We start from the raw sequence: 27,766 nt of genomic DNA, 5'->3' as shown, positions 1-27,766 counted from the left end.
TGTAGTTGGGTAGGGTAAAAAGTGATGAGGCATATCGGGAAGTCCCCCAGGAGATTACATGGGAATGGGAGGGAGGAAGTATTTAGTTATAAAGCTCCGGCCATCAGGAGTATGGTGCAGGCTTGATGGACCAGCTAGTCTTTTCATGACTGTTAATTTTGTTTGGTTGTACGTAAGTCATGCAGGGGTACGGTAGCATAGTGGTTATGTTACTGGACTAATGATCCAGAGACCTGAATTCAAATTCCACCATGGCAGCTGGGGAATTTACCAGTCCTTACCCAGTCTGCCCTATGTGGCTCCAGACCCACAGCAAACTGCCCTCTGACATGGCCTGGAAAGCCATCCAGTTGTATTCCAGAAGGCAGCTCACCAGAACCTCCACTTCCCATGAATGGAAAATAAAAGTCATGTTCAATGGACACCAAGCTTGGGTTTGAAGAGTCTGGGTCGATGGAGGTGGGGTGGACTGATGTTACATTGATCTGGCACAGATTCCGTGCTGGTGCAGCTGCCAGTTCCAACTGCCTCAGAAATCTTTGAGGATTATTCTGGTGTTCGTGTTGGGGAGCCGCACACTAGCGTATTATGGCACGAAGAGCTCAGGAGCAACAATACATCAAGCAGAGCAGGCGGTGGTGAGAGTCTCGATTGCAGTGAGGGAGGTGGGATTGTGTTTGCGAAGGGTACGTCAATCTTTAGAGGATCAAGAGATGGTGGTTTGGACGAACACTGGCCATTGTCAGATAACAGAAGAGAGGAGCTGAGAGTAAATGATAACAACATCAGAACTCAATAATGATAGCTTGTATTGTACTTAGAGTAAAGAACAGACCCGGTTTAGTTCTACACACAGATCCTATACCAACATCGCTGGGTTAATGTATCAGCACCGATACACCACCAAACCACTCACACAGTAGCATGCTTGCTTTGTGCTGTACTCTTTGTTTCATGTTGTTCTCATCCCAGTTCCAGACCCACCAGTACTGTACCCCAGTGTTATACAGTAACATACCTGTACCAACCAATACTGTACCCCAGTGTTATACAGTGACAGACCTGTACCCACCAGTACTGTACCCCAGTGTTATACAGTGACAGACCTGTACCCACCAGTACTGTACCCCAATGTTATACAGTGACAGACCTGTACCCACCAGTACTGTACCCCAATGTTATACAGTGACAGACCTGTACCCACCAGTACTGTACCCCAGTGTTATACAGTGACAGACCTGTACCCACCAGTACTGTACCCCAATGTTATACAGTAACATACCTGTACCAACCAATACTGTACCCCAGTGTGATACAGTGACAGACCTGTACCCACCAGTACTGTACCCCAATGTTATACAGTAACATACCTGTACCAACCAATACTGTACCCCAGTGTTATACAGTGACATACCTGTCCCCACCAGTACTGTACTCCAGTGTTATACAGTGACAGACCTGTACCCACCAGTACTGTACCCCAGTGTTATACAGTGACAGACCTGTACCCACCAGTACTGTACCCCAGTGTTATACAGTGACAGACCTGTATCCACCAGTACTGTACCCCAGTGTTATACAGTGACATAGCTGTATCCACCAGTACTGTACCCCAGTGTTATACAGTGACATACCTGTCCCCACCAGTACTGTACTCCAGTGTTATACAGTGACAGACCTGTACCCACCAGTACTGTACCCCAGTGTTATACAGTGACAGACCTGTATCCACCAGTACTGTACCCCAGTGTTATACAGTGACAGACCTGTACCCACCAGTACTGTACCCCAGTGTTATACAGTGACAGACCTGTATCCACCAGTACTGTACCCCAGTGTTATACAGTGACATAGCTGTATCCACCAGTACTGTACCCCAGTGTTATACAGTGACATAGCTGTATCCACCAGTACTGTACCCCAGTGTTATACAGTGACATAGCTGTATCCACCAGTACTGTACCCCAGTGTTATACAGTGACAGACCTGTACCCACCAGTACTGTACCCCAGTGTTATACAGTGACATAGCTGTATCCACCAGTGCTGTACTCCAATATTATTCAGTGATAAACGTGTACCCACCAGTACCGTTCAAAATTCTCATCTCCAGAGACTACCCAAGTGTTGACTGAAGCTGTAATGTTACTGCTCAGTGTTGAAATGAAGCTGCTGCCAAAACTTTCCCAACACAACATTGCAGTCACAGGTACAAAAACAGAAAATGCTGGAAATACTCAGCACGCCGGGCAATATCGGTGGAGAAACAGTTAATGTTTCAGGTCAATGACCTTTCATCTAATGAAACATTAACTCTGTTTTTCCATAGATGCTGCCAGACTTGCTGAGTATTTCCAGCATTTTCTGTTTTTATTTTGGTTTTCCAGTATCTACAGTATTTTGCTGTTGTATGATGGTTGCAGGCCCTGAACAGTATGAGTCAGTGCTCCAGGAATTCTGTGCTACTTGAAGGCCAAATTCTGTGGCAAGTAAATGTTGGTTGTGAAACAGGTCTGACCAGTTCTTGCTGCACATTTCCAAACCATTCACACAGAATGCTGTAGAAAGCAACGACAGCAATGCTCCCAATTATTATAAAAAAAGATCAGTTCATAGCCAGTGCGTTAAATCTGCAGTACCAGTGAGTATGATGAGACTGAACGAGCAGAACAGGAACTGGAGCAGCCAGTGGAGGAGCGAGGAGCAGGAATAGCTGCAGCTAGTGGAAGAACAGGGAGCAGGAACTGGAGCAGCCAGTGGAAGAACAGGGAGCAGGAACTGGAGCAGCCAGTGGAAGAACTGGGAGCATGAACTGGAGCAGCCAGTGGAAGAACAGAGAGCAGGAGCGGCCAGTGGAAGAGCGAGGAGCAGGAATAGCTGCAGCTAGTGGAAGAACAGGGAGCAGGAGCTGGAGCAGCCAGTGGAAGAACAGAGAGCAGGAACTGGAGCAGCCAGTGGAAGAACAGGGAGCAGGAGCTGGAGCAGCCAGTGGAAGAACAGGGAGCAGGAACTGGAGCAGCCAGTGGAAGAACAGAGAGCAGGAACTGGAGCAGCCAGTGGAAGAACAGAGAGCAGGAACTGGAGCAGCCAGTGGAAGAACAGGGAGTAGCAACTGGAGCAGCCAGTGGAAGAACAGACAGCAGGAACTGGAGCAGCCAGTGGAAGAACAGGGAGCAGGAACTGGAGCAGCCAGTGGAAGAACAGGGAGCAGGAACTGGAGCAGCCAGTGGAAGAACAGAGAGCAGGAGCTGGAGCAGCCAGTGGAAGAACAGGGAGCAGTAACTGGAGCAGCCAGTGGAGGAGCAGGGAGCAGAAACTGGAGCAGCCAGTGGAAGAACAAAGAGCAGAAACTGGAGCAGCCAGTGGAAGAGCAGGGAGCAGAAACTCGAGCAGCCAGTGGAAGAACAGAGAGCAGGAACTGGAGCAGCCAGTGGAAGAACAGAGAGCAGGAACTGGAGCAGCCAGTGGAAGAGCAAGGAGCAGAAACTGGAACAGCCAGTGGAAGAACAGAGAGCAGGAACTGGAGCAGCCAGTGGAAGAACAGGGAGCAGGAGCTGGAGCAGCTAGTTGAAGAACAGAGAATAGGAACTGGAGCAGCCAGTGGAAGAACAGAGAATAGGAACTGGAGCAGCCAGTGGAAGAACAGGGAGCAGTAACTGGAGCAGCCAGTGGAGGAGCAGGGAGCAGAAACTGGAGCAGTCAGTGGAAGAACAAGGAGCTGAAACTGGAGCGGCCAGTGGAAGAACAGAGAGCAGGGAGCAGAACTCGAGCAGCCAGTGGAAGAACAGAGAGCAGGAACTGGAGCAGCCAGTGGAAGAGCAAGGAGCAGAAACTGGAACAGCCAGTGGAAGAACAGGGAGCAGGAACTGGAGCTGCAGTGGAAGAGCAAGGAGCAGAAACTGGAACAGCCAGTGGAGGAGCAGGGAGCAGGAACTGGAGCAGCCAACTGACCATTATAAGTAGAGAAAGAAAATAAAGACTTGCATTAATATAGCACCTGTCACAACCACAGGACCTCCCAAATTGCTTTGCAGCCAATGAAGTATTTTTGAAGTGTCGTAACGTTTGTAATGTAGGAAACATGGCAAGCTCCCACAAGCAGTAACCTGATAATAACAGGATTATCTACTTTTGTGATGTTGATTGAAGGATAAATATTGGCCAAGACACTGGGGAGAAAACTCCTGTTCTTCAAAGGCAGATAGGGCCTTGGTTTGTCATCTTGTCCGAAAGACAGCACCTCCGACAGTGCAGCACTCCCTCAGTACTGTGTTGGAATGTCAGCTTGGATTTCTGTGCTCACGTCCTGGGATGGGACTTGAATCCAGAAGCTTCAGACTCAGGTAAGGGTGCTGACTCGGGTCTCCCAGGCGTGGTGGATTGCTAAGGTCAGGATTTACTCCATGTGACATGACAAAACGGCAAAGGCTATGGGCCCTGACGACATCGTTGCTGTAGTGCTGAAGACCTGTGCTCCAGAACCTGCCACGCCCCTAGCCAAGCTGTTGCAGTACAGCTAGAACACTGGCATCTACCTGACAATGTGGAAAATTTCCCAGGTATGTCTTGTACACAAAAAGCAGGACAAGTCCAATCCGACCAATTACCATCCTATCAGTCTACTCTCGATCATCAGCAAAGTAATGGAAGGGGTCGTCAACAGTGCTATCAAGTGACACTTGCTCAGCAATAACCTGCTGACTGACGCTCAGTTTGGGTTCCACCAGAGCCACTCAGTTCCTGACCTCATTATAGCTTTGGTTCAAACTTGGACTAAGGATCTGAACTCAAGAGGTGAGGTGAGAGTTACTGCCATTGACATCAAGGCAGCTTTTGACCGAGTGTGGCATCAAGGAGCCCCAGCAAAACTGAAGTCAATGGGAATCAGCTGGAAAACGCTCCAGTGAATCAGCAGTGTCGGGGGGATGAATCGGCAGGGTCCGGGGGGATGAATCGGCAGGGTCGGGGGGGATGAATCGGCAGGGTCGGGGGGGATGAATCGGCAGGGTCGGGGGGGATGAATCGGCAGGGTCGGGGGGGATGAATCGGCAGGGTCGAGGGGGATGAATTGGCAGGGTCGGGGGGGATGAATCGGCAGGGTCGGGCGTTGAATCGGCAGGGTCGGGGGGAATGAATCGGCAGGGTGAGGGGGGATGAATCGGCAGGGTCCGGGGGGATGAATCGGCAGGGTCCGGGGGGATGAATCGGCAGGGTCGGGGGGGGATGAATCTGCAGTGTCAGGGAAAGATGAATCGGCAGGGTCGGGGGGATGAATCGGCAGGGTCGGGGGGGATGAATCGGCAGGGTGAGGGGGGATGAATCGGCAGGGTCCGGGGGGATGAATCGGCAGGGTCCGGGGGGATGAATCGGCAGGGTCAGGGGGGATGAATCGGCAGGGTCAGGGAGAGATGAATCGGCAGGGTCGGGGGGAGATGAATCGTCAGGGTCAGGGGGGATGAATCGGCTGGGTCGGGGGGATGGGTCGGGGGGATGAATCTGCAGGGTCGGGGGGGATGGATCGGCAGGGTCGGGGGGATGGATCGGCAGGGTCGGGGGGGATGAATCGGCAGGGTCGGGGGGGATGAATCGGCAGGGTCGAGGGGGATGAATTGGCAGGGTCGGGGGGGATGAATCGGCAGGGTCGGGCGTTGAATCGGCAGGGTCGGGGGGAATGAATCGGCAGGGTCGGGGGAATGAATCGGCAGGGTCGGGGGAATGAATCGGCAGGGTCGGGGGGGGATGAATCTGCAGTGTCAGGGAAAGATGAATCGGCAGGGTCGGGGGGATGAATCGGCAGGGTCGGGGGGGATGAATCGGCAGGGTCCGGGGGGATGAATCGGCAGGGTCAGGGGGGATGAATCGGCAGGGTCAGGGGGGATGAATCGGCAGGGTCAGGGAGAGATGAATCGGCAGGGTCGGGGGGAGATGAATCGTCAGGGTCAGGGGGGATGAATCGGCTGGGTCGGGGGGATGGGTCGGGGGGATGAATCTGCAGGGTCGGGGGGGATGGATCGGCAGGGTCGGGGGGATGGATCGGCAGGGTCGGGGGGATGAATCAGCAGGGTCAGGGAGAGATGAATCGGCAGGGTCAGGGAGAGATGAATCGGCAGGGTCGGGGGGAGATGAATCGTCAGGGTCAGGGGGGATGAATCGGCAGGGTCAGGGAGAGATGAATCGTCAGGGTCGGGGGGAGATGAATCGTCAGGGTCAGGGGGGATGAATCGGCAGGGTCGGGGGGAGATGAATCGTCAGGGTCAGGGGGGATGAATCGGCAGGGTCGGGGGGAGATGAATCGTCAGGGTCAGGGGGAGATGAATCGTCAGGGTCAGGGGGGATGAATCGGCAGGGTCCGGGGGGATGAATCGGCAGGGTCCGGGGGGATGAATCGGCAGGGTCAGGGGGGATGAATCGGCAGGGTCAGGGAGAGATGAATCGGCAGGGTCGGGGGGAGATGAATCGTCAGGGTCAGGGGGGATGAATCGGCAGGGTCGGGGGGAGATGAATCGTCAGGGTCAGGGGGAGATGAATCGTCAGGGTCAGGGGGGATGAATCGGCAGGGTCCGGGGGGATGAATCGGCAGGGTCCGGGGGGATGAATCGGCAGGGTCAGGGGGGATGAATCGGCAGGGTCAGGGAGAGATGAATCGGCAGGGTCGGGGGGAGATGAATCGTCAGGGTCAGGGGGGATGAATCGGCTGGGTCGGGGGGATGGGTCGGGGGGATGAATCTGCAGGGTCGGGGGGTTGAATCAGCAGGGTCGGGGGGATGAATCAGCAGGGTCAGGGAGAGATGAATCTGCAGGGTCAGGGGGAATGAATCTGCAAAGTCGGGGAATGAATCTGCAGGGTCGGGCGTTGAATCTGCAGGGTCAGGGGGGATGAATCAGCAGGGTCAGGGAGAGATGAATCAGCAGGGTCAGGGAGAGATGAATCTGCAGGGTCAGGGGGAATGAATCTGCAAAGTCGGGGAATGAATCTGCAGGGTCGGGCGTTGAATCTGCAGGGTCAGGGGGAATGAATCTGCAAAGTCGGGGAATGAATCTGCAGGGTCGGGCGTTGAATCTGCAGGGTCAGGGGGGATGAATCTGCAGGGTCAGGGGGGATGAATCTGCAGGGTCAGGGGGAATGAATCTGCAGGGTCGGGCGTTGAATCTGCAGGGTCAGGGGGGATGAATCTGCAGGGTCAGGGGGAATGAATCTGCAGAGTCAGGGGGGATGAATCTGCAGGGTCAGGGAGAGATGAATCTGCAGGGTCAGGGAGAGATGAAACTGCAGGGTCAGCGAGAGATGAATCTGCAGGGTCAGGGGGGATGAATCTGCAGGGTCAGGGAGAGATGGATCGGCAGGGTCAGGGAGAGATGAATCGGCAGGGTCAGGGGGAATGAATCTGCAGAGTCAGGGGGGATGAATCTGCAGGGTCAGGGAGAGATGAATCGGCAGGGTCAGGGGGAATGAATCTGCAGAGTCAGGGGGGATGAATCTGCAGGGTCAGGGAGAGATGAATCTGCAGGGTCAGGGAGAGATGAATCTGCAGGGTCAGGGAGAGATGAATCTGCAGGATCAGGGGGGATGAATCTGCAGGGTCAGGGAGAGATGGATCGGCAGGGTCAGGGGGGATGAATCTGCAGGGTCAGGGAGAGATGGATCGGCAGGGTCAGGGAGAGATGAATCTGCAGGGTCAGGGGGGATGAATCGGCAGGGTCAGGGAGCGAGAGGTGGCAGTGTGAGCAGTGTACTAAGGAGCTGCCTGTCCTGTGACCAATTCCTCTGCATCTCTCTCTGGCGCCATATTCAACATTTACTGACCTGAAGCTATGGAATTTCTCACCTGGCAGGCATTGCTTTTGTGAGAGGGATGGTGACCGAAACTAAAAATAGTAAATGCTTTAAATCTCAAAGACAGGGATGTTGGAAATGCACAGCAAGTCAGTTAACTTGAAGGGCAGAAGGTAGGTCAGTGTATCAGGTTAGGCTGTCCTGCCTGTCTGTAGAGTGTACAATATGGTGTGAAAATGTACCTGCAGCTCTGAAAGGAATGTGATTGTAAGAATGGATTTTTTATAAACCAAATCTGTTAACAAATTGAGTAAGTTGCCCATCAATAACCGAGCATCAACCCAATGAGTAGGTGAAGAAAGGAAGGCCCCGGATGTGATCCCTGTTGTGTGCTGATCTCTGTGGGACAGCAAGTGGAGCATTCCCATTGGCCTCAGTGGCCCGAGGAGACTGTCGACAAGTATTCCTGCTCCTGATCACTGTCCATTGATCCTGCTGGAAAGTATGCGAGTGTGGCCGGATTGGGCTTGACTACGGTGTCTGCATTGTCAGATGTCCTGTTGCCACGAAGGAGACACTGAGAGTGGAGATCTGCTCTCCAGTAAAGAGTGGATGTTTTTGTGGGGGATGCAGGGATGGAACTGACAGAAAGAAGGGGGAATAAATAGAATGATTTGAATCTGACGATTGTTTTTCCTTTTGTAGCTCGAGTGGGTTTGATGCACATCGGGGTCTTCATCCTCCTGCTTCTCAGTGGAGAGCGCAACTTTGGCGTCCGACTGAACAAACCGTACTCAGTCCGTGTGCCCATGGACATCCCAGTCTTCACTGGAACACATGCTGATCTTCTTATCATAGTATGTGTCAAGGGCATGTTAGTGTAATGGTTATGTTACTGGACTAGTAATCCAGAGAATATGAGTTCAAAACCCAGCTCAGTAGTTTGAGAATTTGCATTCAGTTTAAAAAAATATATGGAAGTGAAAAGAAAGAAATATTTCTATAGTGCCTTTCACAACTTCAGGACATCCTAGAGCATTTTACAGTCAATTAAGTACTTTTGAAATGTAGTCATTGTTGTCATGCATGTAAATACAGCAAACATTTTCACACAGCAAGGTTCCGCAAACAGCAATGTCATATTGACCAGAGAGTCTGTTTTAGTGATGTTAGCCGAGAAATAAACACTGGCCAGGACACACACAATCATATAAATTTATGGCACCAAAGGAAGCCATTTGACCCATCATGTCTATGCCGGCTGAAAAAGAGCCATTCAGTCCAATCCCACTTTCCAGTTTTTGGTCTGTAGCCTTATAAGTTACGGCACTTCATGTATCCAAGTTCTTTTTAAAAGTGATGAGGATTTCTGCCTCTCCCACCCTTTCAGGCAGTGAGTTCCAGACGTCCACCACCCTCTGGTGAAAATATTTCTCCTTAACTCCCCTCTAATCCTTCTACCAATTTTTTTTATTCGTTCATGGGATGTGGGCATCGCTGGTTAGGCCAGCATTTATTGCCCATTCGTAATTGCCTTTGGGAAGGTGGTGGTGAGCTGCCTTCTTGAACCGCTGCAGTCCATGTGGTGAAGGTGCACCCACAGTGCTGTTAGGGAGGGAGTTCCAGAATTTTGACCCAGTGACAGTGATATAGCGATATAGTTCCAAGTCAAGATGGTGTGTGGCTTGGAGGGGAACTTGGAGGTGGTGGTGTTCTCATGCATCTGCTGCCCTTGTCCTTCTAGATGGTAGAGGTCGTGGGTTTGGTACGGTGTTGTCGAAGGAGCCTTGGTGAGTTGTTCAGGGCATCTTGTAGATGGTACACACTGCTGCCACTGTGCATCGGTGGTGGAGGGTGTGAATGTTTGTGGATGGAGAGCGAATCAAGTGGGCTGCTTTGTCCTAGATGGTGTTGAGCTTCTTGAGTGTTGTTGGAGCTGCACCCATCCAGGCAAGTGTAGAGTATTCCATCACACTCCTGACTTGTGCCTTGTAGATGGTGGACAGGCTTTGGGGGTCAGGAGGTGAGTTACTTGCCACAGACTTCCTAGCCTCTGACCTGCTCTTGTAGCCACAGTATTTATGTGGCTGGTCCAGTTCAGTTTCTCATCCAGGATGTTGAGGTGGGAGATCCAGCGATGGTTATGCCATTGAACATTAAGGGGAGATGGTTAGATTCTCTTTTGATGGGGCCCATAGCCTTTGCAGTATCCATGCCCCCTGGTTATTGACCTCTCCACTAAGGGAAATATGTCCTTTCTATATCCACTCTAATTAAGCCCCTGAATTTTATATTATTTTATACACATCAATTAAGTCTTCCCTGAGCCTCCTGTGCTCAAAGAAAACAGCCCCCGCCTACCCACTCTTTCCTCAATGCTAAGATTCTCCATTCCTGGCCACATCCTCGCAAATCTCCTCTGTACCCTCTCTAGTGCAGTCACATCTTTCCTCTCGCGCAGTGACCAGAACTGTATGCAGTACTCTAGCTGTGGCCTAACTAGTGTTTTATACAGTTCTAGCATCACCTCTCTGTTCTTACATTCTATGCCTCAACTAATAAAGGAAAGTATGTCTTCTTAACCATCTTATCTACCTGTCCTGCTACCTTCAGTGATCTGTGGACATGCACTCCAAGATCCCTCTGTTCCACTACGCTTCTCGGTATCCTACCATTTATTATGTATTCCCTTGCCTTATTTGCCCTCCACAAATGCATTGCCTCACACTTTGCTGGATTGAATTCCATTTGTCGCTTTTCTGGCCACTTGACCAGTCCATTGATATCTTCCTGTAGTCTTCTGCTTTCTTCCGCACTATCAACCACACAACCAATTTTCATATTATCTGGAAACTTCTTAATCATGCCCCCTTTATTTAAGTCTAAACCATTGATATATACCATAAACAGCAAGGGACCTAATATTGAGCCCTGCGGAACCCCACTGCAAACAGCCTTCCAGTCACAAAATCACCCGTCGATCATAACTCTTTGCTTCCTGCCACAGAGCCAATTTTGGTTCCAACTTGCCACTTTCCCTTGGTTCCATAGGCTTTTAATTTTCTGACCGGTCTGCCTTGTGGGACCTTATCAAAAGCCTTGCTAAAATCCATGAAGACTACATCAAATGCACTACCCTCATTGACCCTCCTTGTGAAATCCTTAAAAAATTCAATCAAGGCAGTCAGACATGATATTTCCTAACAAATCCATGCTGATTGTCTTTGATTAATCCATGCCTTTGTACATGACGATTTATACTGCGTCTCAGAATTTTTTTCCAGTAATTTGCCCACCACCGAGGTTAGGCTGACTGGCCTGCAATTACTCGGTCTATCGCTTCCTCCCTTTTTAAACAATGTTACGGTGTTAGCAGTCCTCTGGCACCATGCCTGTAGCCAGAGAGGATTGGAAAATGATGATCAGAGTCTCCACTACTTCCTCCCTGGCTTCTCTTAACAGGCTGGAATACATTTCAAGAGATTTATCCACTTTCAAAAATGCTAAACGCCTCAATATTTCCTCTCCCACTATGTTCCACCTTAACGACAATGTCTGCATCATCCCCCTCTTTGTGAAGACAGGCCCAAAATATTTATTAAGAAACGTGGCCCACGTCTTCCGCTTCAGCACATAAGTTACCTTTTCTGGTCTCTGATAGGCCCTTCTCTTTCCTTAGTTATCCTCTTGCTCGTTATGTATTTATAAAACACCTTTGGGCTTTCACTGACTTTACTTGTCAATATTTTTTCATGCCCTCTCTTTGCTTTCCTAATTTCCTTTTTAATTTCACCCCTGCACTTTCGATACTCCTCTAGGCTTCTGCTGTATTGAGCTCTTGATATCTGATATAAGCTTCCCTTTTTGTCATCCTCCTTGACATCGAGTGGCTCTAGATTTGGGAATCTCACCCTTTTTCTTTGTGGGAACATATTTGTTCTGAACACTGTCTATCTTCTCCTTGAATGCCTCCCACTGGTCTGATACTGTCCACTTTTGTCAAATCACATCTCAACTTATTAAAATTGGCCTTTCCCCAACTTAAAACTTTTACTCTTGGTCTGTATTCGTCCCTTTCCATACCTACAATAAATATAACTGGGTTATGATCACTACCAGTCAAATATCCTTTCCACCTGCTCAGTTTCATTCCCTAAAACTAACTTTTGGAACTGCCCCTTCTCTTATGTGTCATTAACACTCTCTCTGGACTAATGCTTTGTCTTTTACTACAACTGTTAGCACTTCCTTTGCCTTTGTTCTGTAAAATCTGTTATTTAATCCCTCCTGCCCTCCGGCCTATCACACACCCCTTTTGTTCCTCTTCCTCCTCCCCCTTTCCACTTGCTCAAAACCTATTACATGTTTAACCTTTGCCAGTTCTGACGAAAGGTCACAGACCTGAAACGTTAACTCTGTTTCTCTCACCACATATGCTGCCAGACCTGCTGAGTATTTCCAACACTTTCTGTTTTTAAGCCCCTTCTCTTGTTGGTCTTACTACGTACGGGCTAAAAAGGTTCTCCTGAATGTATTTTAAGAATTCTCTGCCCTCTGTACCTTTTACATTGAATTTATCCTAGGTAATCTTAAGGTAGTTGAAAGCCCCTAAGATTACTCCCCTTTTTCTGCACTTCTCATCAATTTGCCTACATATTTGCTTTTTCTATCACTCTCTGACTGTTAGGGAGTTTGTAGTATACTCCCAGCAGTGTGATTGTCCCTTTTGCAGTCTTCCGTTCAACTCATGTGGCCTCATTTGATGATACTTCTAGCATATGATCTTTCCTTACAGCTGTGATTGTTTCTTTAACCAATATTGCTATTTTCCGCCCCCCTTATTTATCCCCCACTTCATCGCATCTGAAAACCCTCTAACCAGGAATACTGAGCTGCCATTCCTGCCCTTTTTAAGCCCCATTTCAGTAATAGCTATGACATATCTCTAAGGGTCTGTCTGTGTCCTCAGCTCATCTGCCTTATTCACTAGACTCCTTGCATTGAAGTTTATATTATTAAGCACTGTCGAACTCTTTTGTTGTCTATTTTCTAGCCTTTGTTTCCTCTGCCTTCCAAACACTCTTAATTTTCTGCCTTCTATTTCGAGCTTTGCTCCCTTCTGAATCGGCGCTGACGTTCCAAGCTAGTTTAAACCACCCCCCAATAGCACGAGCAAGCCTCCCTGCCACGATATTGGTCCTGATGCGGTGCAACCCATCTGGCTTGTCCAGGTCCTACCCCGGTCCCACTGCCGCCCTCCTGCACCATCTGTCCAGCCATTCATCATCTCTATTCTCTTACTTCTATATTCACTAACATGTGGCACCGGGAGTAATCCAGAGATTACTACCTTTGAGCTGAGCTCCTGATTATTAATTTGTTTCCTAACTCTCAAAGATCTGCCTGCAGGACCTCATCCCTCTTTCTTCCTATGTCGTTGGCACCGATATGGACCATGATGTCTGGCTGTTCACCCTCTCCCCTCAGAGTGTTCTGCGGCTACTCAATTATACTCTTGATACTGGCACCAACATGCCATCCTGGAGTCACCTCTGTGGCTGCAGAAATGTCTGTCTGTTCCCCTAACTAGTGATAGGGGATTCTGTATTGCTTTTGTACGACCGGGTGAGGAAGGGGCCTCAGGCTCCTCTCTTGCCCCTTTCCTGGTTTGGCCATAACAAGATTTATCTATTAAAAGCACAGTGATTTTAGCTTACCCCCTCAGTGAGCCCTTTGCTCACTGCACTCTAATTGTAATTGCAAATGAACCAATCAGACAGGTTTTCTTAGGTTTAAACAAGAAAGATGTAAGTTTATTAGCCTTATCACTGTAACTCAGTTAGAATTACTGAAATACACGACGCTACCACGCTAGCAAGCATACAATATAAACACACACACAAATAGATACAGAGGGGGAGAAAGAATTAAGTGGGGGAGGGTGTTTGAAATAGTAACTGGAATTCAGTTGGAATCTTTTGTTTTGCTGTAAAGTCCTTGGTCAAAATTGTGGTCTTGGAGTTCTCGCTGGGGCCCAATGCACACTTTCAATCTTTCTTCTCTGGTACCAGAGGCTGAAGAGGTCCTCTGTCTTGAGGCTTAAGCTGCTGCCGTGGGTTCCTGGGGCTTTTCTTGAGAGAGAGAGAGAGAGAGAGAGGCAGACAGAGAGAGCGGAGACTTTTCTCCCTTCAGTTCAGTTGCAGTCTGCTCAAACATTTCTGTGAGGCACAATTCAAACAGTCTCAAGTCTGGCCAGCAGATAAGTCATGTGACCAGTTATTTGTTTGAAACAGCATTGTCTGCGAGGGTTGTTGATTCTCAAAGTTCTGCAGTCACACTCGGTGGGGTGTGGAGCTCTGGCTCTTATACAGACGGTTGATTATTATGATTGCCCAGACCAATCTTGTTAATTGAATCAGTGTGCATTCCCATTGTCTCTCCATTCACATGTCTCTCAGAATGCAAATGTGCAATCATGTTTTTACCTGATCAATCTGTGGTCCTTTTAAACAAGTTCAATATCCAGCAAAAAAGGTTCAAGTAGTGTTCCATATGATAAAATTAATATGTTTCCATTTGGCAGGTGTGATTTCCGTCATACCTTTCTGACCTTCCTTTTCCCGCCACACTGTACAGCTGAGACACCTGTACTGCTGTAGACTTAGCTTTGGGTGTACTCCCCAGAGCAACCAGTTAGTGAAATTCCAATTAATACTGCCAGGGGTGCTGTCTTTTAGATGAGATGTTAAACTGAGGTTGCATCTGCCTCTCAGGTGGACGTAAAAGATCCCATGCCACTAACTTGAAGATTATCAGGCAATTGTCCCCGGTGTCCTATCCAGCATTGATCACCAAACTAATATCAATAATAACAGATTATTTTTTTATTTAGAGATACAGCACTGAAACAGGCCCTTCGGCCCACCGAGTCTGTGCCGACCAACAACCACCCATTTTATACTAACCCTACAGTAATCCCATATTCCCTATCACCTCCCTACACTAGGGGCAATTTACAACGACCAATTTACCTATCACCTGCAAGTCTTTTGGATGTGGGAGGAAACCGGAGCACCCGGCGAAAACCCACGCAGACACAGGGAGAACTTGCAAACTCCGCACAGGCAGTACCCAGAATCGAACCCGGGTCCCTGGAGCTGTGAGGCTGCGGTGCTAACCACTGCGCCACTGTGCCGCCTCTTATCTCATTGGTGTATGTTGGATCTTGCTGTGTGTAAATTGGCTGCCAAGTTTTCTACATTATAACAGTAACTACACTTCAAAGGTACTTCATTAGCTGTAAAGTGCTTTGGGGTGTCTTGTGATCATCAAAGGTGCAATAGAAATGCAAGTTACTTCTTTCTTTGAAATGATTAAACATGTCAAATAGAATGACATAATTAGCACAGAAACAGGCCATTCGACCCAACTGGCCCATGCTGGTGTTTATACTCTGCAGTTTGTTTCATCATTCATTTTTCTTACCATGTGCCTGCCCACTTTTTTTTCAAGTTTGTGCTTTGGGCCAGGGCTGTTCATTTTTCTGTCCATTAACACCCTCTCTGCACTAACGCTTTGTCTTTCAGCACACCCTTAACATACTGTTTGCCTTTGCTCCATGACCTTCTGGTCAGTTATTCTCTGTGACCTTGTCCTATCAACATCTTCACTTTTGTTATCTCTTGTCCCACCCATGCTTTATTTACTTAAAACATTTCTAACCTTTGCCAGTTCTGGAGAAGGGTCACTGACCTGAAACGTTAACTCTGCTTCTCTCTCCACAGATGCTGCCAGACCTGATGAGTATTTCCAGCATTTCTTGTGTTTATATTAAAACTCTGCAGGAGTCTCTTTCCATTGTGATTATCTCTTCCCACCTTTCCCATTCACCCCCCCCCCCATCCTGTATCCCCCTATTCCCTTCTCCCTACACTTAATGTAGCAGAAAGTTAATTCAGAAAGGAGGGAAGAGATTGAACATCAAACAAGAGTGAGTGATGAGGGTAGGTGACTAAAGACGTGGGCAGAGGTGGAGAGGGTTGGGGGAGTGGTGGGTTTAGGGAGTGCAGGAGAGCAACAGCAGATGGTCTGTGACTGACGATGGAACAAAAAGAGAGGCAGAAGAGCAGAGGAGCTGCAATGTGTGACTGGAGGAAGTTGAGAGCTTGGAGGTGCAAGGCTTTCATGGTGAGGTTTATGCCATTGGGAGGGAGTGTATACTGAGAGAAACAGCTGTGTAAGAGGGAGTCAAAGTGCTGGAAGGGGCAGGGAGTTTATTTGTATGGGTTATCTGTTTGGCATTTTGACTGATCTTTCTTTTGTGACAGGTGTTTCACAAGATTATTACAAGTGGGCACCAGCGCCTCCAGCCTTTGTTTGACTGTCTGCTCACGATCGTTGTTAACGGTATGTCTCAAGGAAACACTTCTTGTTTTGGTTCGTTGGTTGGGTCTCCTACTGTTGTATGAAACCTACATGCAGATGTTTGCTACCTTACCAGCTGTGGCTCAATGGTAGCACTCTCACCTCTGAGTTGGTAGATTGTATGTTCAAGCCCCACTTCAGAGCAATACTAAGGGAGTGCTACATTGTCAGGGATGTTGTCTTTTGGATCAGATGTTAAACTGAAGCTCTGTCTCCCCTCTCAGGTGGACGTAAAAGATCCCATGGCGCAGTGGTTAGCACCGCAGCCTCACAGCTCCAGCTGTGGGTACTGCCTTTGCGGCGTTTGCAAGTTCTCCCTGTGACCGCGTGGGTTTCCTCCGGGTGCTCTGGTTTCCACCCACATGTCAAAGACTTGCGGGGTGATAGGTAAATTGGCCATTGTAAAAAAAAAAAAATTGCCCCTAGTGTAGGTAGGTGGTAGGAGAATTGAGGGAAGGTGGGGATGTGGGAGGGAAAAATGGGATTAATGTAGGATTAATATAAATGGGTGGTTGATGGTCGGCGCGGACTCGGTGGGCCGAAGGGCCTGTTTCGGTGCTGTATCACTCTATGACTCTATGACTATTTTGAAAAAGAGCAGCCGAGTTCTCTCTGGTGTCCTGACTAATATTAATCCCTTAAACAACATCAGTAAAACTGATTATTTGGTTATTATCACATTGTGGTTTGTGGGATATCGCTGTGTGAAAATTAGCTGTTGTGTTTCCTACATTACAACATTGATTACACTTCAGAAGTACTTCATTGGCTGTAAAGTGCTTTGGGACGTCCTTTGGTCATGAAAGACACTATAGAAATGTAAGTTCTTTCCTCTGACATGCAGATATTTTCTTTGATCCTGATAAACTTTGTTCTCTCTTTTACTGTTTGTTACCTTATTGATCTGGGCTTTAGCTGGAGAGAAACAAGAAGTCCCGAATGCACTCTACAATTATAGGGACAGATTTTACAACTGTATGTCATTCAGTGCCAGCGTGACATTGCAAACTGGGGCACAGGGTCCAGTGCTGTCTGCACATTGTCCTCTGCATTAAAGCGAATAGATGGAAAACTGTACAGGGCACGAATTCCTGGGATACACTTCTGTCTTTCAGCTTGGACCATTCATACAATCTACCCTATAATGAATCTGGAAGGTTGAGATGTCATTGCAGCGTCACAGAATGTACAGTAGGTGGTGCTGATTGAACAGAAAGTGGATCCTGTGGCGTCAGATCCAGCTGGAAGCCAGCACACGAGCTGCCTGGTCCAGCTCAGATCCAGCTGGAAGCCAGCACACGAGCTGCCTGGTCCAGCTCAGATCCAGCTGGAAGCCAGCACACGAGCTGCCTGGTCCAGCTCAGATCCAGCTGGAAGCCAGCACACGAGCTGCCTGGTCCAGCTCAGATCCAGCTGGAAGCCAGCACACGAGCTGCCTGGTCCAGCTCAGATCCAGCTGGAAGCCAGCACACGAGCTGCCTGGTCCAGCTCAGATCCAGCTGGAAGCCAGCACACGAGCTGCCTGGTCCAGCTCCAGGGTCCTTATCACCTGAAATAAAGTGAACAGTAACAGTAGCATGAAATGTCTAAACTTTACGTACCCATGACACTATCGTACCTAGTCCCCATCAATTCAGTTGAATTATTCAATTACCATTAATCATTTTCAGATCTTCTGTATCCAGAATATTTCTGTCCAATGTCCAGACTCCAAACCATTTCCTTCAAAGTTCAAAATAAACACACTCCTCCCGCCTGCATTCACTCTGTGCTGAATGAAGGCCGATTGTATCTTTTCCTGCTCTAACTCATACTTCCCTTAGACTCGCCTCCGCTTTCCCATCCAGTCTTTGGGCTTTTAAAACTCGAACTCGAACTTGCTGCCACCTGCTACTTTCCCTCCTCTCCTTATTCCTGAACTTCACTGTCACTTGTTTTACCCTACATGCTGTGATTTGAGTGAGGTTGGGGACTGGGAAGGAGATCTGGTCAGTGGGAGGTCTGGGTGGCGTTGATTCAAATTTTTCTTGTCCCCTTTCCTTCACTGCCAAATATCCTTATGTGAATCCAGACACAGAGCTTTGGCGGCTGTTTCACAATGGAAGCATCACCAGCAAACTGACCCTACCTTCAACATCCACAGAGGCATTTCCCAATGGCGATGTGGGTACTGATCAGAGCAATGGAAACACCCAGCTGAGTTTTCTTTCTTTTCCTTCACTAACTAGGGACACTGAGGCCATTTGTTACATTCCAGTGGCTGACCCGGCTGAGATCTACTGATCACTGCACATTGTCCATTACCTGGAGACAGATCCCATTGTTTGTTTTGTTTGGGAGGGAAAAAGTAATAACAAGGATAAAATAAATGGCATCAGGGCAAATTCTATTAAAATTGTGTGGAGTGGAGCCGGGATCTAGGAACTAAATTCCCACATTTAAAAAGGTTTACGAATACTCCTTGTACAGGATTGATGTATTATCAGACTGTGAATGAGTACACAACGGGGTCAATCTGGACCCTGGAAAATGGGTGATGGCGCGTCGACAGCCAGTTTTACATCACCTGACTTTTATTTCTGTTCTCTTCAGTGGAAATGAGAATTTAGAGAGATGAAAGACGTCAATTCACTATTGCCCATTTTAAACTATTGCACAAGTCTCAGTCAATCTGACCCTTACACCAAAGAGCCTTTGCTGAATTGACTACATTTCATTTCTCAATGCTGAATTTCCAATGTGACCATTTTACTTTTCTTTAAACTGTTGAGAAACCCAAGTGAAGGGCAAAGCCACTGATCCAGGACTTCAGCAAGATTCAGGAATAGGAGAGGGAAGGCCAGTAGCAGTTGCATCAAGCTCAAGTTTAAGGTGCCTGAAGACTGCAGAGGGAACGATGAGTTTAAGGGAAGGCTGGGTTAAAGTTGGACAGGATTTAATCAACCTTCATTTCAACACTGTGTGATGACAGGATGGGGGAGCATGTTGCAATTTGAACTGCACTGTCCTTATCCAGTCTGGAACTGTATGTGACTCCAGTCCCACACCAACATGGTTGACTCTTACCTGCCCTCTGAAATGGCCGAACAAGTCACTCAGTTGTGTCAAGCCGCTACCAGCGGTTCAACAAGAAGGCCCACTGCCACCTTCTCAAGGCAACAAGGGATAGGCAATAAATGCTGGCCTTACCAATGACACCCATGTCCTGAGAATGAATGAAAGAAATGTCTGTATGGATTGGATTGGGGTGGAAAGGGATTGGCTTGGAATGAATTGAGCACACTCTGTTTTTCATCCTAGTCTCTCCCTATCTGAAGAGCTTGTCCATGGTTGCAGCAAACAAACTACTGCACCTGCTGGAAGCCTTCTCTACAACATGGTTCCTCTTCACAGCATCCCAGAACCACCATCTAGTCTTCTTCCTTCTTGAGGTCTTCAATAACATCATCCAGTACCAGTTTGATGGTAAGTATCTCCTGGGCATTGTCTCTCACTGTCTGCAGATTGTATTGTAAATTACTCTGGTTGTCAAAGGGGGCCTTAAAAGAAACCAAATGAATCTGGGCAGGATTAAGAGATAGCATAAAAGGCCGGTAATTCTACACTGACGATCACAGAGACACTGCAAACTGATGATCTTTGGAAATGAAAATAAGGTCACACTGGCATAGTGGGAGGTGATCTTGTGAGATTGGAGCTGAGGCGCATTGTTGGGACAGTATAAATGGAGTTTTACTCGTATCTAACCCGTGCTGTACCTGGCGGGCAGCCATAAAGGCGGGGCGAAAATGTGGCGAGTCGAAGAGACTTAGCAGTTGGCAGGAAAAAAGACAGAGGCGCAAGGGGAGAGCCAACTGTGTAACAGCCCCGACAAACAAATTTTTCTGCAGCACCTGTGGAAGAGCATGTCACTCTAGAATTGGCCTTTATAGCCACTCCAGGCGCTGCTCCACACACCACTGACCACCTCCAGGCGCTTACCCATTGTCTCTCAAGATAAGGAGGCCAAAGATAAACACGTGCTGTACCTGCTCTGGGAGTGTTTGAAGAAATACAATTTTTTTGGGTGGGGAGTGAGTGTCGGAGTTGGGTGGGTGTTGCGAGTTGTATCCTGGAGCCAGTCTCAGGTGTTGTATGTATTTCAACCCACAGTCCAACCAGGGAAATGTTGTGGATCTTCAATGACATCGGACAATTGTTAAAATAATTCTAACAGAGAAGGGTATGACTGTATCAGGGCTTGGGTGAGATTGCTCCTTCCACCCTGTCTTGGATTTGGCTACGTGCCAGCTGAGACCACTTGTTCTTTTTACAGGGAATTCAAACTTGGTGTATGCCATCATTCGGAAGCGCAACGTGTTCCACCAGCTGGCCAATCTCCCGACAGACCCTGCTGCCATCCAGAAAGCCCTCCAGAAGAAGAAGAGGTCGACTGAGCCCATCTCACGGACGAACTCACAGGAGGGAGTGTCCATGGAAGGATCCCGGCCTGCAGCCCCGGCAGAGCCCGGCACGTTGAAAACCAGCCTCATCGCAACACCAGGTACAGTCTCACCAGAAACTCCACATCACAACACCAGGTACAGTCTCACCAGAAACTCCACATCACTACACCAGGTACAGTCTCATCAGAAACTCCTCATCACAACACCAGGTACAGTCTCACCAAAAGCTCCACATCACAACACCAGGTACAGTCTCACCAGAAACTCCACATCACAACACCAGGTACAGTCTCACCAGAAACTCCACATCACAACACCAGGTACAGTCTCACCAGAAACTCCACATCACAACACCAGGTACAGTCTCACCAGAAACTCCACATCACAACACCAGGTATAGTCTCACCAGAAACTCCTCATCACAACACCAGGCACAGTCTCACCAGAAAACACTCATCACAACACCAGGTACAGTCTCACCAAAAACTCCACATCACAACACCAGGTACAGTCTCACCAGAAACTCCACATCACAACACCAGGTACAGTCTCACCAGAAACTCCTCATCACAACACCAGGTACAGTCTCACCAGAAGCCCCTCATCACAACACCAGGTACTGTCTCACCAGAAATTCCACATCACAACACCGGGTACAGTCTCACTAGAAACTCCACATCACAACACCGGGTACAGTCTCACCAGAGACTCCACATCACAACACCAGGTACAGACTCACCAGAAACTCCACATCACAACACCAGGTACAGTCTCACCGGAAAACCCTCATCACAACACGAGGTACAGTCTCACAAGAAACTCCACATCACAACACCGGGTACAGCCTCACCAGAAACCCCTCATCACAACACCAGGTACAGTCTCACCAGAAACTCCACATCACAAGACCAGGTACAGTCTCACAAGAAACTCCACATCACAACGCCGGGTACAGCCTCAGTGGGCGGCACAGTGGGGCAGTGGTTAGCACCACAGCCTCACAGCTCCAGCGACCCGGGTTCAATTCTGGGTACTGCCTGTGTGGAGTTTGCAAGTTCTCCCTGTGTCTGCGTGGGTTTCCTCCGGGTGCTCCGGTTTCCTCCCACATGCCAAAACTTGCAGGTTGATAGGTAAATTGGCCATTATAAAAATTGCCCCTAGTATAGGTAGGTGGTAGGGAAATATGGGGACAGCTGGGGATGTGGTAGGAATATGGAATTAGAGTAGGATTAGTATAAATGGGTGGTTGATGGTCGGCACAGACTCGGTGGGCCGAAGGGCCGGTTTCAGTGCTGCATCTCTAAAACTAAAACTAAACTAAAACTAAAACTAAAACTCACCAGAAACCCCTCATCACAACACCAGGTACTGACTCGCCAGAGACCCCTCATCATAACACCGGGGACAGTCTCACGAGAAAACTCTCTTCACACCATCACCTAAAGTTGCACCAGAAACCCCTCATCACAACACCAGGTAGTGACTCACCAGAAACCCCTCATCACAACACCACGTACAGTTTCACCAGTAACTCCACATCACAGCACCAGGTACAGTCTCACCAGAAACTCCACATCACAACACCAGGTACAGACTCACCAGAAACTCCACATCACAACACCAGGTACAGTCTCACCTGAAAACCCTCATCACAACACCAGGTACAGTCCCACCAGAAAACCCTCATCACAACACCAGGTACAGTCTCACCAGAAACTCCTCATCACAACACCAGGTACAGTCTCACCAGAAACCCCTCATCACAACACCAGGTACAGTCTCATCAGAAACTCCTCATCACAACACCAGGTACAGTCTCACCAAAAACTCCACATCACAACACCAGGTACAGTCTCACCAGAAACTCCACATCACAACACGAGGTACAGTCTCACCAGAAACTCCACATCACAACACCAGGTACAGTCTCACCAGAAACTCCACGTCACAACACCAGGTATAGTCTCACCAGAAACTCCTCATCACAACACCAGGCACAGTCTCACCAGAAAACACTCATCACAACACCAGGTACAGTCTCACCAAAAACTCCACATCACAACACCAGGTACAGTCTCACCAGAAACTCCACATCACAACACCAGGTACAGTCTCACCAGAAACTCCTCATCACAACACCAGGTACAGTCTCACCAGAAGCCCCTCATCACAACACCAGGTACTGTCTCACCAGAAATTCCACATCACAACACCGGGTACAGTCTCACTAGAAACTCCACATCACAACACCGGGTACAGTCTCACCAGAGACTCCACATCACAACACCAGGTACAGACTCACCAGAAACTCCACATCACAACACCAGGTACAGTCTCACCGGAAAACCCTCATCACAACACCAGGTACAGTCTCACCAGAAACTCCACATCACAAGACCAGGTACAGTCTCACAAGAAACTCCACATCACAACGCCGGGTACAGCCTCAGTGGGCGGCACAGTGGGGCAGTGGTTAGCACCACAGCCTCACAGCTCCAGCGATCCGGGTTCAATTCTGGGTACTGCCTGTGTGGAGTTTGCAAGTTCTCCCTGTGTCTGCGTGGGTTTCCTCCGGGTGCTCCGGTTTCCTCCCACATGCCAAAACTTGCAGGTTGATAGGTAAATTGGCCATTATAAAAATTGCCCCTAGTATAGGTAGGTGGTAGGGAAATATGGGGACAGCTGGGGATGTGGTAGGAATATGGAATTAGAGTAGGATTAGTATAAATGGGTGGTTGATGGTCGGCACAGACTCGGTGGGCCGAAGGGCCGGTTTCAGTGCTGCATCTCTAAAACTAAAACTAAACTAAAACTAAAACTAAAACTCACCAGAAACCCCTCATCACAACACCAGGTACTGACTCGCCAGAGACCCCTCATCATAACACCGGGGACAGTCTCACGAGAAAACTCTCTTCACACCATCACCTAAAGTTGCACCAGAAACCCCTCATCACAACACCAGGTAGTGACTCACCAGAAACCCCTCATCACAACAACGGGTACTGACTCACCAGAAACCCCTCATCACAACACCACGTACAGTTTCACCAGTAACTCCACATCACAGCACCAGGTACAGTCTCACCAGAAACTCCACATCACAACACCAGGTACAGACTCACCAGAAACTCCACATCACAACACCAGGTACAGTCTCACCTGAAAACCCTCATCACAACACCAGGTACAGTCCCACCAGAAAACCCTCATCACAACATCAGCTACAGTCTCACCAGAAACTCCTCATCACAACACCAGGTACAGTCTCACCAGAAACCCCTCATCACAACACCAGGTACAGTCTCACCAAAAACTCCACATCACAACACCAGGTACAGTCCCACCAGAAAACTCTCATCACAACATCAGCGACAGTCTCACCAGAAACCCCTGATCACAACACCAGGTACTAACTCACCAGAAACTCCTCATCACAACACCAGGTACAGTCTCACCGGAAACCCCTCATCACAACACTGGGTACAGTCTTACCAGAAACTCCACATCACAACTCCAGTTACAGTCTCACCAGAAACCCCTCATCACAACACCAGGTACAGTCTCACCAAAAACTCCACATCACAACACCAGGTACAGTCTCACCAGAAACTCCACATCACAACACCAGGTACAGTCTCACCAGAAACTCCACATCACAACACCAGGTACAGTCTCATTGGAAAACCCTCATCACAACACCAGGTACAGTCTCACCAGAAACTCCACATCACAACACCAGGTACAGTCCCTCCAGAAAACCCTCATCACAACATCAGCTACTCTCACCAGAAACCCCTCATCACAACACCAGGTACTAATTCACCAGAAACCCCTCATCAAAACACCGGTTACAGACTCACCAGAAACCCCTCATCACAACACCGGGTACAGTCTCACTAGAAACTCCTCATCACAACACCAGGTACGGTCTCACCAGAAACTGCACTTCACAACACCAGGTACAGTCTCACCAGAAACTCCACATCACAACACCAGGTACAGTCTCACCAGAAACTCCTCATCACAACACCAGGTACAGTCTCACCAGAAGCCCCTCATCACAACACCAGGTACTGTCTCACCAAAAACTCCACATCACAACACCAGGTACAGTCTCACCAGAAACTCCACATCACAACACCAGGTACAGTCTCACCAGAGACTCCACATCACAACACCAGGTACAGACTCACCAGAAACTCCACATCACAACACCAGGTACAGTCTCACCGGAAAACCCTCATCACAACACGAGGTACAGTCTCACAAGAAACTCCACATCACAACACCGGGTACAGCCTCACCAGAAACCCCTCATCACAACACCAGGTACAGTCTCACCAGAAACTCCACATCACAAGACCAGGTACAGTCTCACAAGAAACTCCACATCACAACGCCGGGTACAGCCTCAGTGGGCGGCACAGTGGGGCAGTGGTTAGCACCACAGCCTCACAGCTCCAGCGACCCGGGTTCAATTCTGGGTACTGCCTGTGTGGAGTTTGCAAGTTCTCCCTGTGTCTGCGTGGGTTTCCTCCGGGTGCTCCGGTTTCCTCCCACATGCCAAAACTTGCAGGTTGATAGGTAAATTGGCCATTATAAAAATTGCCCCTAGTATAGGTAGGTGGTAGGGAAATATGGGGACAGCTGGGGATGTGGTAGGAATATGGAATTAGAGTAGGATTAGTATAAATGGGTGGTTGATGGTCGGCACAGACTCGGTGGGCCGAAGGGCCGGTTTCAGTGCTGCATCTCTAAAACTAAAACTAAACTAAAACTAAAACTAAAACTCACCAGAAACCCCTCATCACAACACCAGGTACTGACTCGCCAGAGACCCCTCATCATAACACCGGGGACAGTCTCACGAGAAAACTCTCTTCACACCATCACCTAAAGTTGCACCAGAAACCCCTCATCACAACACCAGGTAGTGACTCACCAGAAACCCCTCATCACAACACCACGTACAGTTTCACCAGTAACTCCACATCACAGCACCAGGTACAGTCTCACCAGAAACTCCACATCACAACACCAGGTACAGACTCACCAGAAACTCCACATCACAACACCAGGTACAGTCTCACCTGAAAACCCTCATCACAACACCAGGTACAGTCCCACCAGAAAACCCTCATCACAACACCAGGTACAGTCTCACCAGAAACTCCTCATCACAACACCAGGTACAGTCTCACCAGAAACCCCTCATCACAACACCAGGTACAGTCTCATCAGAAACTCCTCATCACAACACCAGGTACAGTCTCACCAAAAACTCCACATCACAACACCAGGTACAGTCTCACCAGAAACTCCACATCACAACACGAGGTACAGTCTCACCAGAAACTCCACATCACAACACCAGGTACAGTCTCACCAGAAACTCCACGTCACAACACCAGGTATAGTCTCACCAGAAACTCCTCATCACAACACCAGGCACAGTCTCACCAGAAAACACTCATCACAACACCAGGTACAGTCTCACCAAAAACTCCACATCACAACACCAGGTACAGTCTCACCAGAAACTCCACATCACAACACCAGGTACAGTCTCACCAGAAACTCCTCATCACAACACCAGGTACAGTCTCACCAGAAGCCCCTCATCACAACACCAGGTACTGTCTCACCAGAAATTCCACATCACAACACCGGGTACAGTCTCACTAGAAACTCCACATCACAACACCGGGTACAGTCTCACCAGAGACTCCACATCACAACACCAGGTACAGACTCACCAGAAACTCCACATCACAACACCAGGTACAGTCTCACCGGAAAACCCTCATCACAACACCAGGTACAGTCTCACCAGAAACTCCACATCACAAGACCAGGTACAGTCTCACAAGAAACTCCACATCACAACGCCGGGTACAGCCTCAGTGGGCGGCACAGTGGGGCAGTGGTTAGCACCACAGCCTCACAGCTCCAGCGATCCGGGTTCAATTCTGGGTACTGCCTGTGTGGAGTTTGCAAGTTCTCCCTGTGTCTGCGTGGGTTTCCTCCGGGTGCTCCGGTTTCCTCCCACATGCCAAAACTTGCAGGTTGATAGGTAAATTGGCCATTATAAAAATTGCCCCTAGTATAGGTAGGTGGTAGGGAAATATGGGGACAGCTGGGGATGTGGTAGGAATATGGAATTAGAGTAGGATTAGTATAAATGGGTGGTTGATGGTCGGCACAGACTCGGTGGGCCGAAGGGCCGGTTTCAGTGCTGCATCTCTAAAACTAAAACTAAACTAAAACTAAAACTAAAACTCACCAGAAACCCCTCATCACAACACCAGGTACTGACTCGCCAGAGACCCCTCATCATAACACCGGGGACAGTCTCACGAGAAAACTCTCTTCACACCATCACCTAAAGTTGCACCAGAAACCCCTCATCACAACACCAGGTAGTGACTCACCAGAAACCCCTCATCACAACAACGGGTACTGACTCACCAGAAACCCCTCATCACAACACCACGTACAGTTTCACCAGTAACTCCACATCACAGCACCAGGTACAGTCTCACCAGAAACTCCACATCACAACACCAGGTACAGACTCACCAGAAACTCCACATCACAACACCAGGTACAGTCTCACCTGAAAACCCTCATCACAACACCAGGTACAGTCCCACCAGAAAACCCTCATCACAACATCAGCTACAGTCTCACCAGAAACTCCTCATCACAACACCAGGTACAGTCTCACCAGAAACCCCTCATCACAACACCAGGTACAGTCTCACCAAAAACTCCACATCACAACACCAGGTACAGTCCCACCAGAAAACTCTCATCACAACATCAGCGACAGTCTCACCAGAAACCCCTGATCACAACACCAGGTACTAACTCACCAGAAACTCCTCATCACAACACCAGGTACAGTCTCACCGGAAACCCCTCATCACAACACTGGGTACAGTCTTACCAGAAACTCCACATCACAACTCCAGTTACAGTCTCACCAGAAACCCCTCATCACAACACCAGGTACAGTCTCACCAAAAACTCCACATCACAACACCAGGTACAGTCTCACCAGAAACTCCACATCACAACACCAGGTACAGTCTCACCAGAAACTCCACATCACAACACCA

The 27,766-nt window shown here is 48.7% G+C and overlaps 1 protein-coding gene across 1 annotated transcript in view; it reads left to right on the top strand.

Moving 5' to 3' along the window:
* The window catches only part of LOC137384186 (protein HID1), a 181,151-nt gene that overhangs the window by 92,361 nt on the left and 61,024 nt on the right, over positions 1 to 27,766 (top strand). Inside the window, exons 11-14 of the mRNA XM_068057826.1 lie at positions 8,479 to 8,630; positions 16,101 to 16,179; positions 19,498 to 19,662; positions 20,513 to 20,740. Of these exons, the coding sequence (XP_067913927.1) occupies positions 8,479 to 8,630; positions 16,101 to 16,179; positions 19,498 to 19,662; positions 20,513 to 20,740 (624 nt within the window). The remainder of the gene's footprint in view (positions 1 to 8,478; positions 8,631 to 16,100; positions 16,180 to 19,497; positions 19,663 to 20,512; positions 20,741 to 27,766) is intronic.

The sequence above is a fragment of the Heterodontus francisci genome, chromosome 26 (genome assembly GCF_036365525.1).
Source record: "Heterodontus francisci isolate sHetFra1 chromosome 26, sHetFra1.hap1, whole genome shotgun sequence".
NCBI lineage: Eukaryota > Metazoa > Chordata > Chondrichthyes > Heterodontiformes > Heterodontidae > Heterodontus > Heterodontus francisci.
The sequence above is the reverse complement of the archived record's forward strand: the minus strand, read 5'-3'. Positions and strand labels throughout refer to the sequence as shown.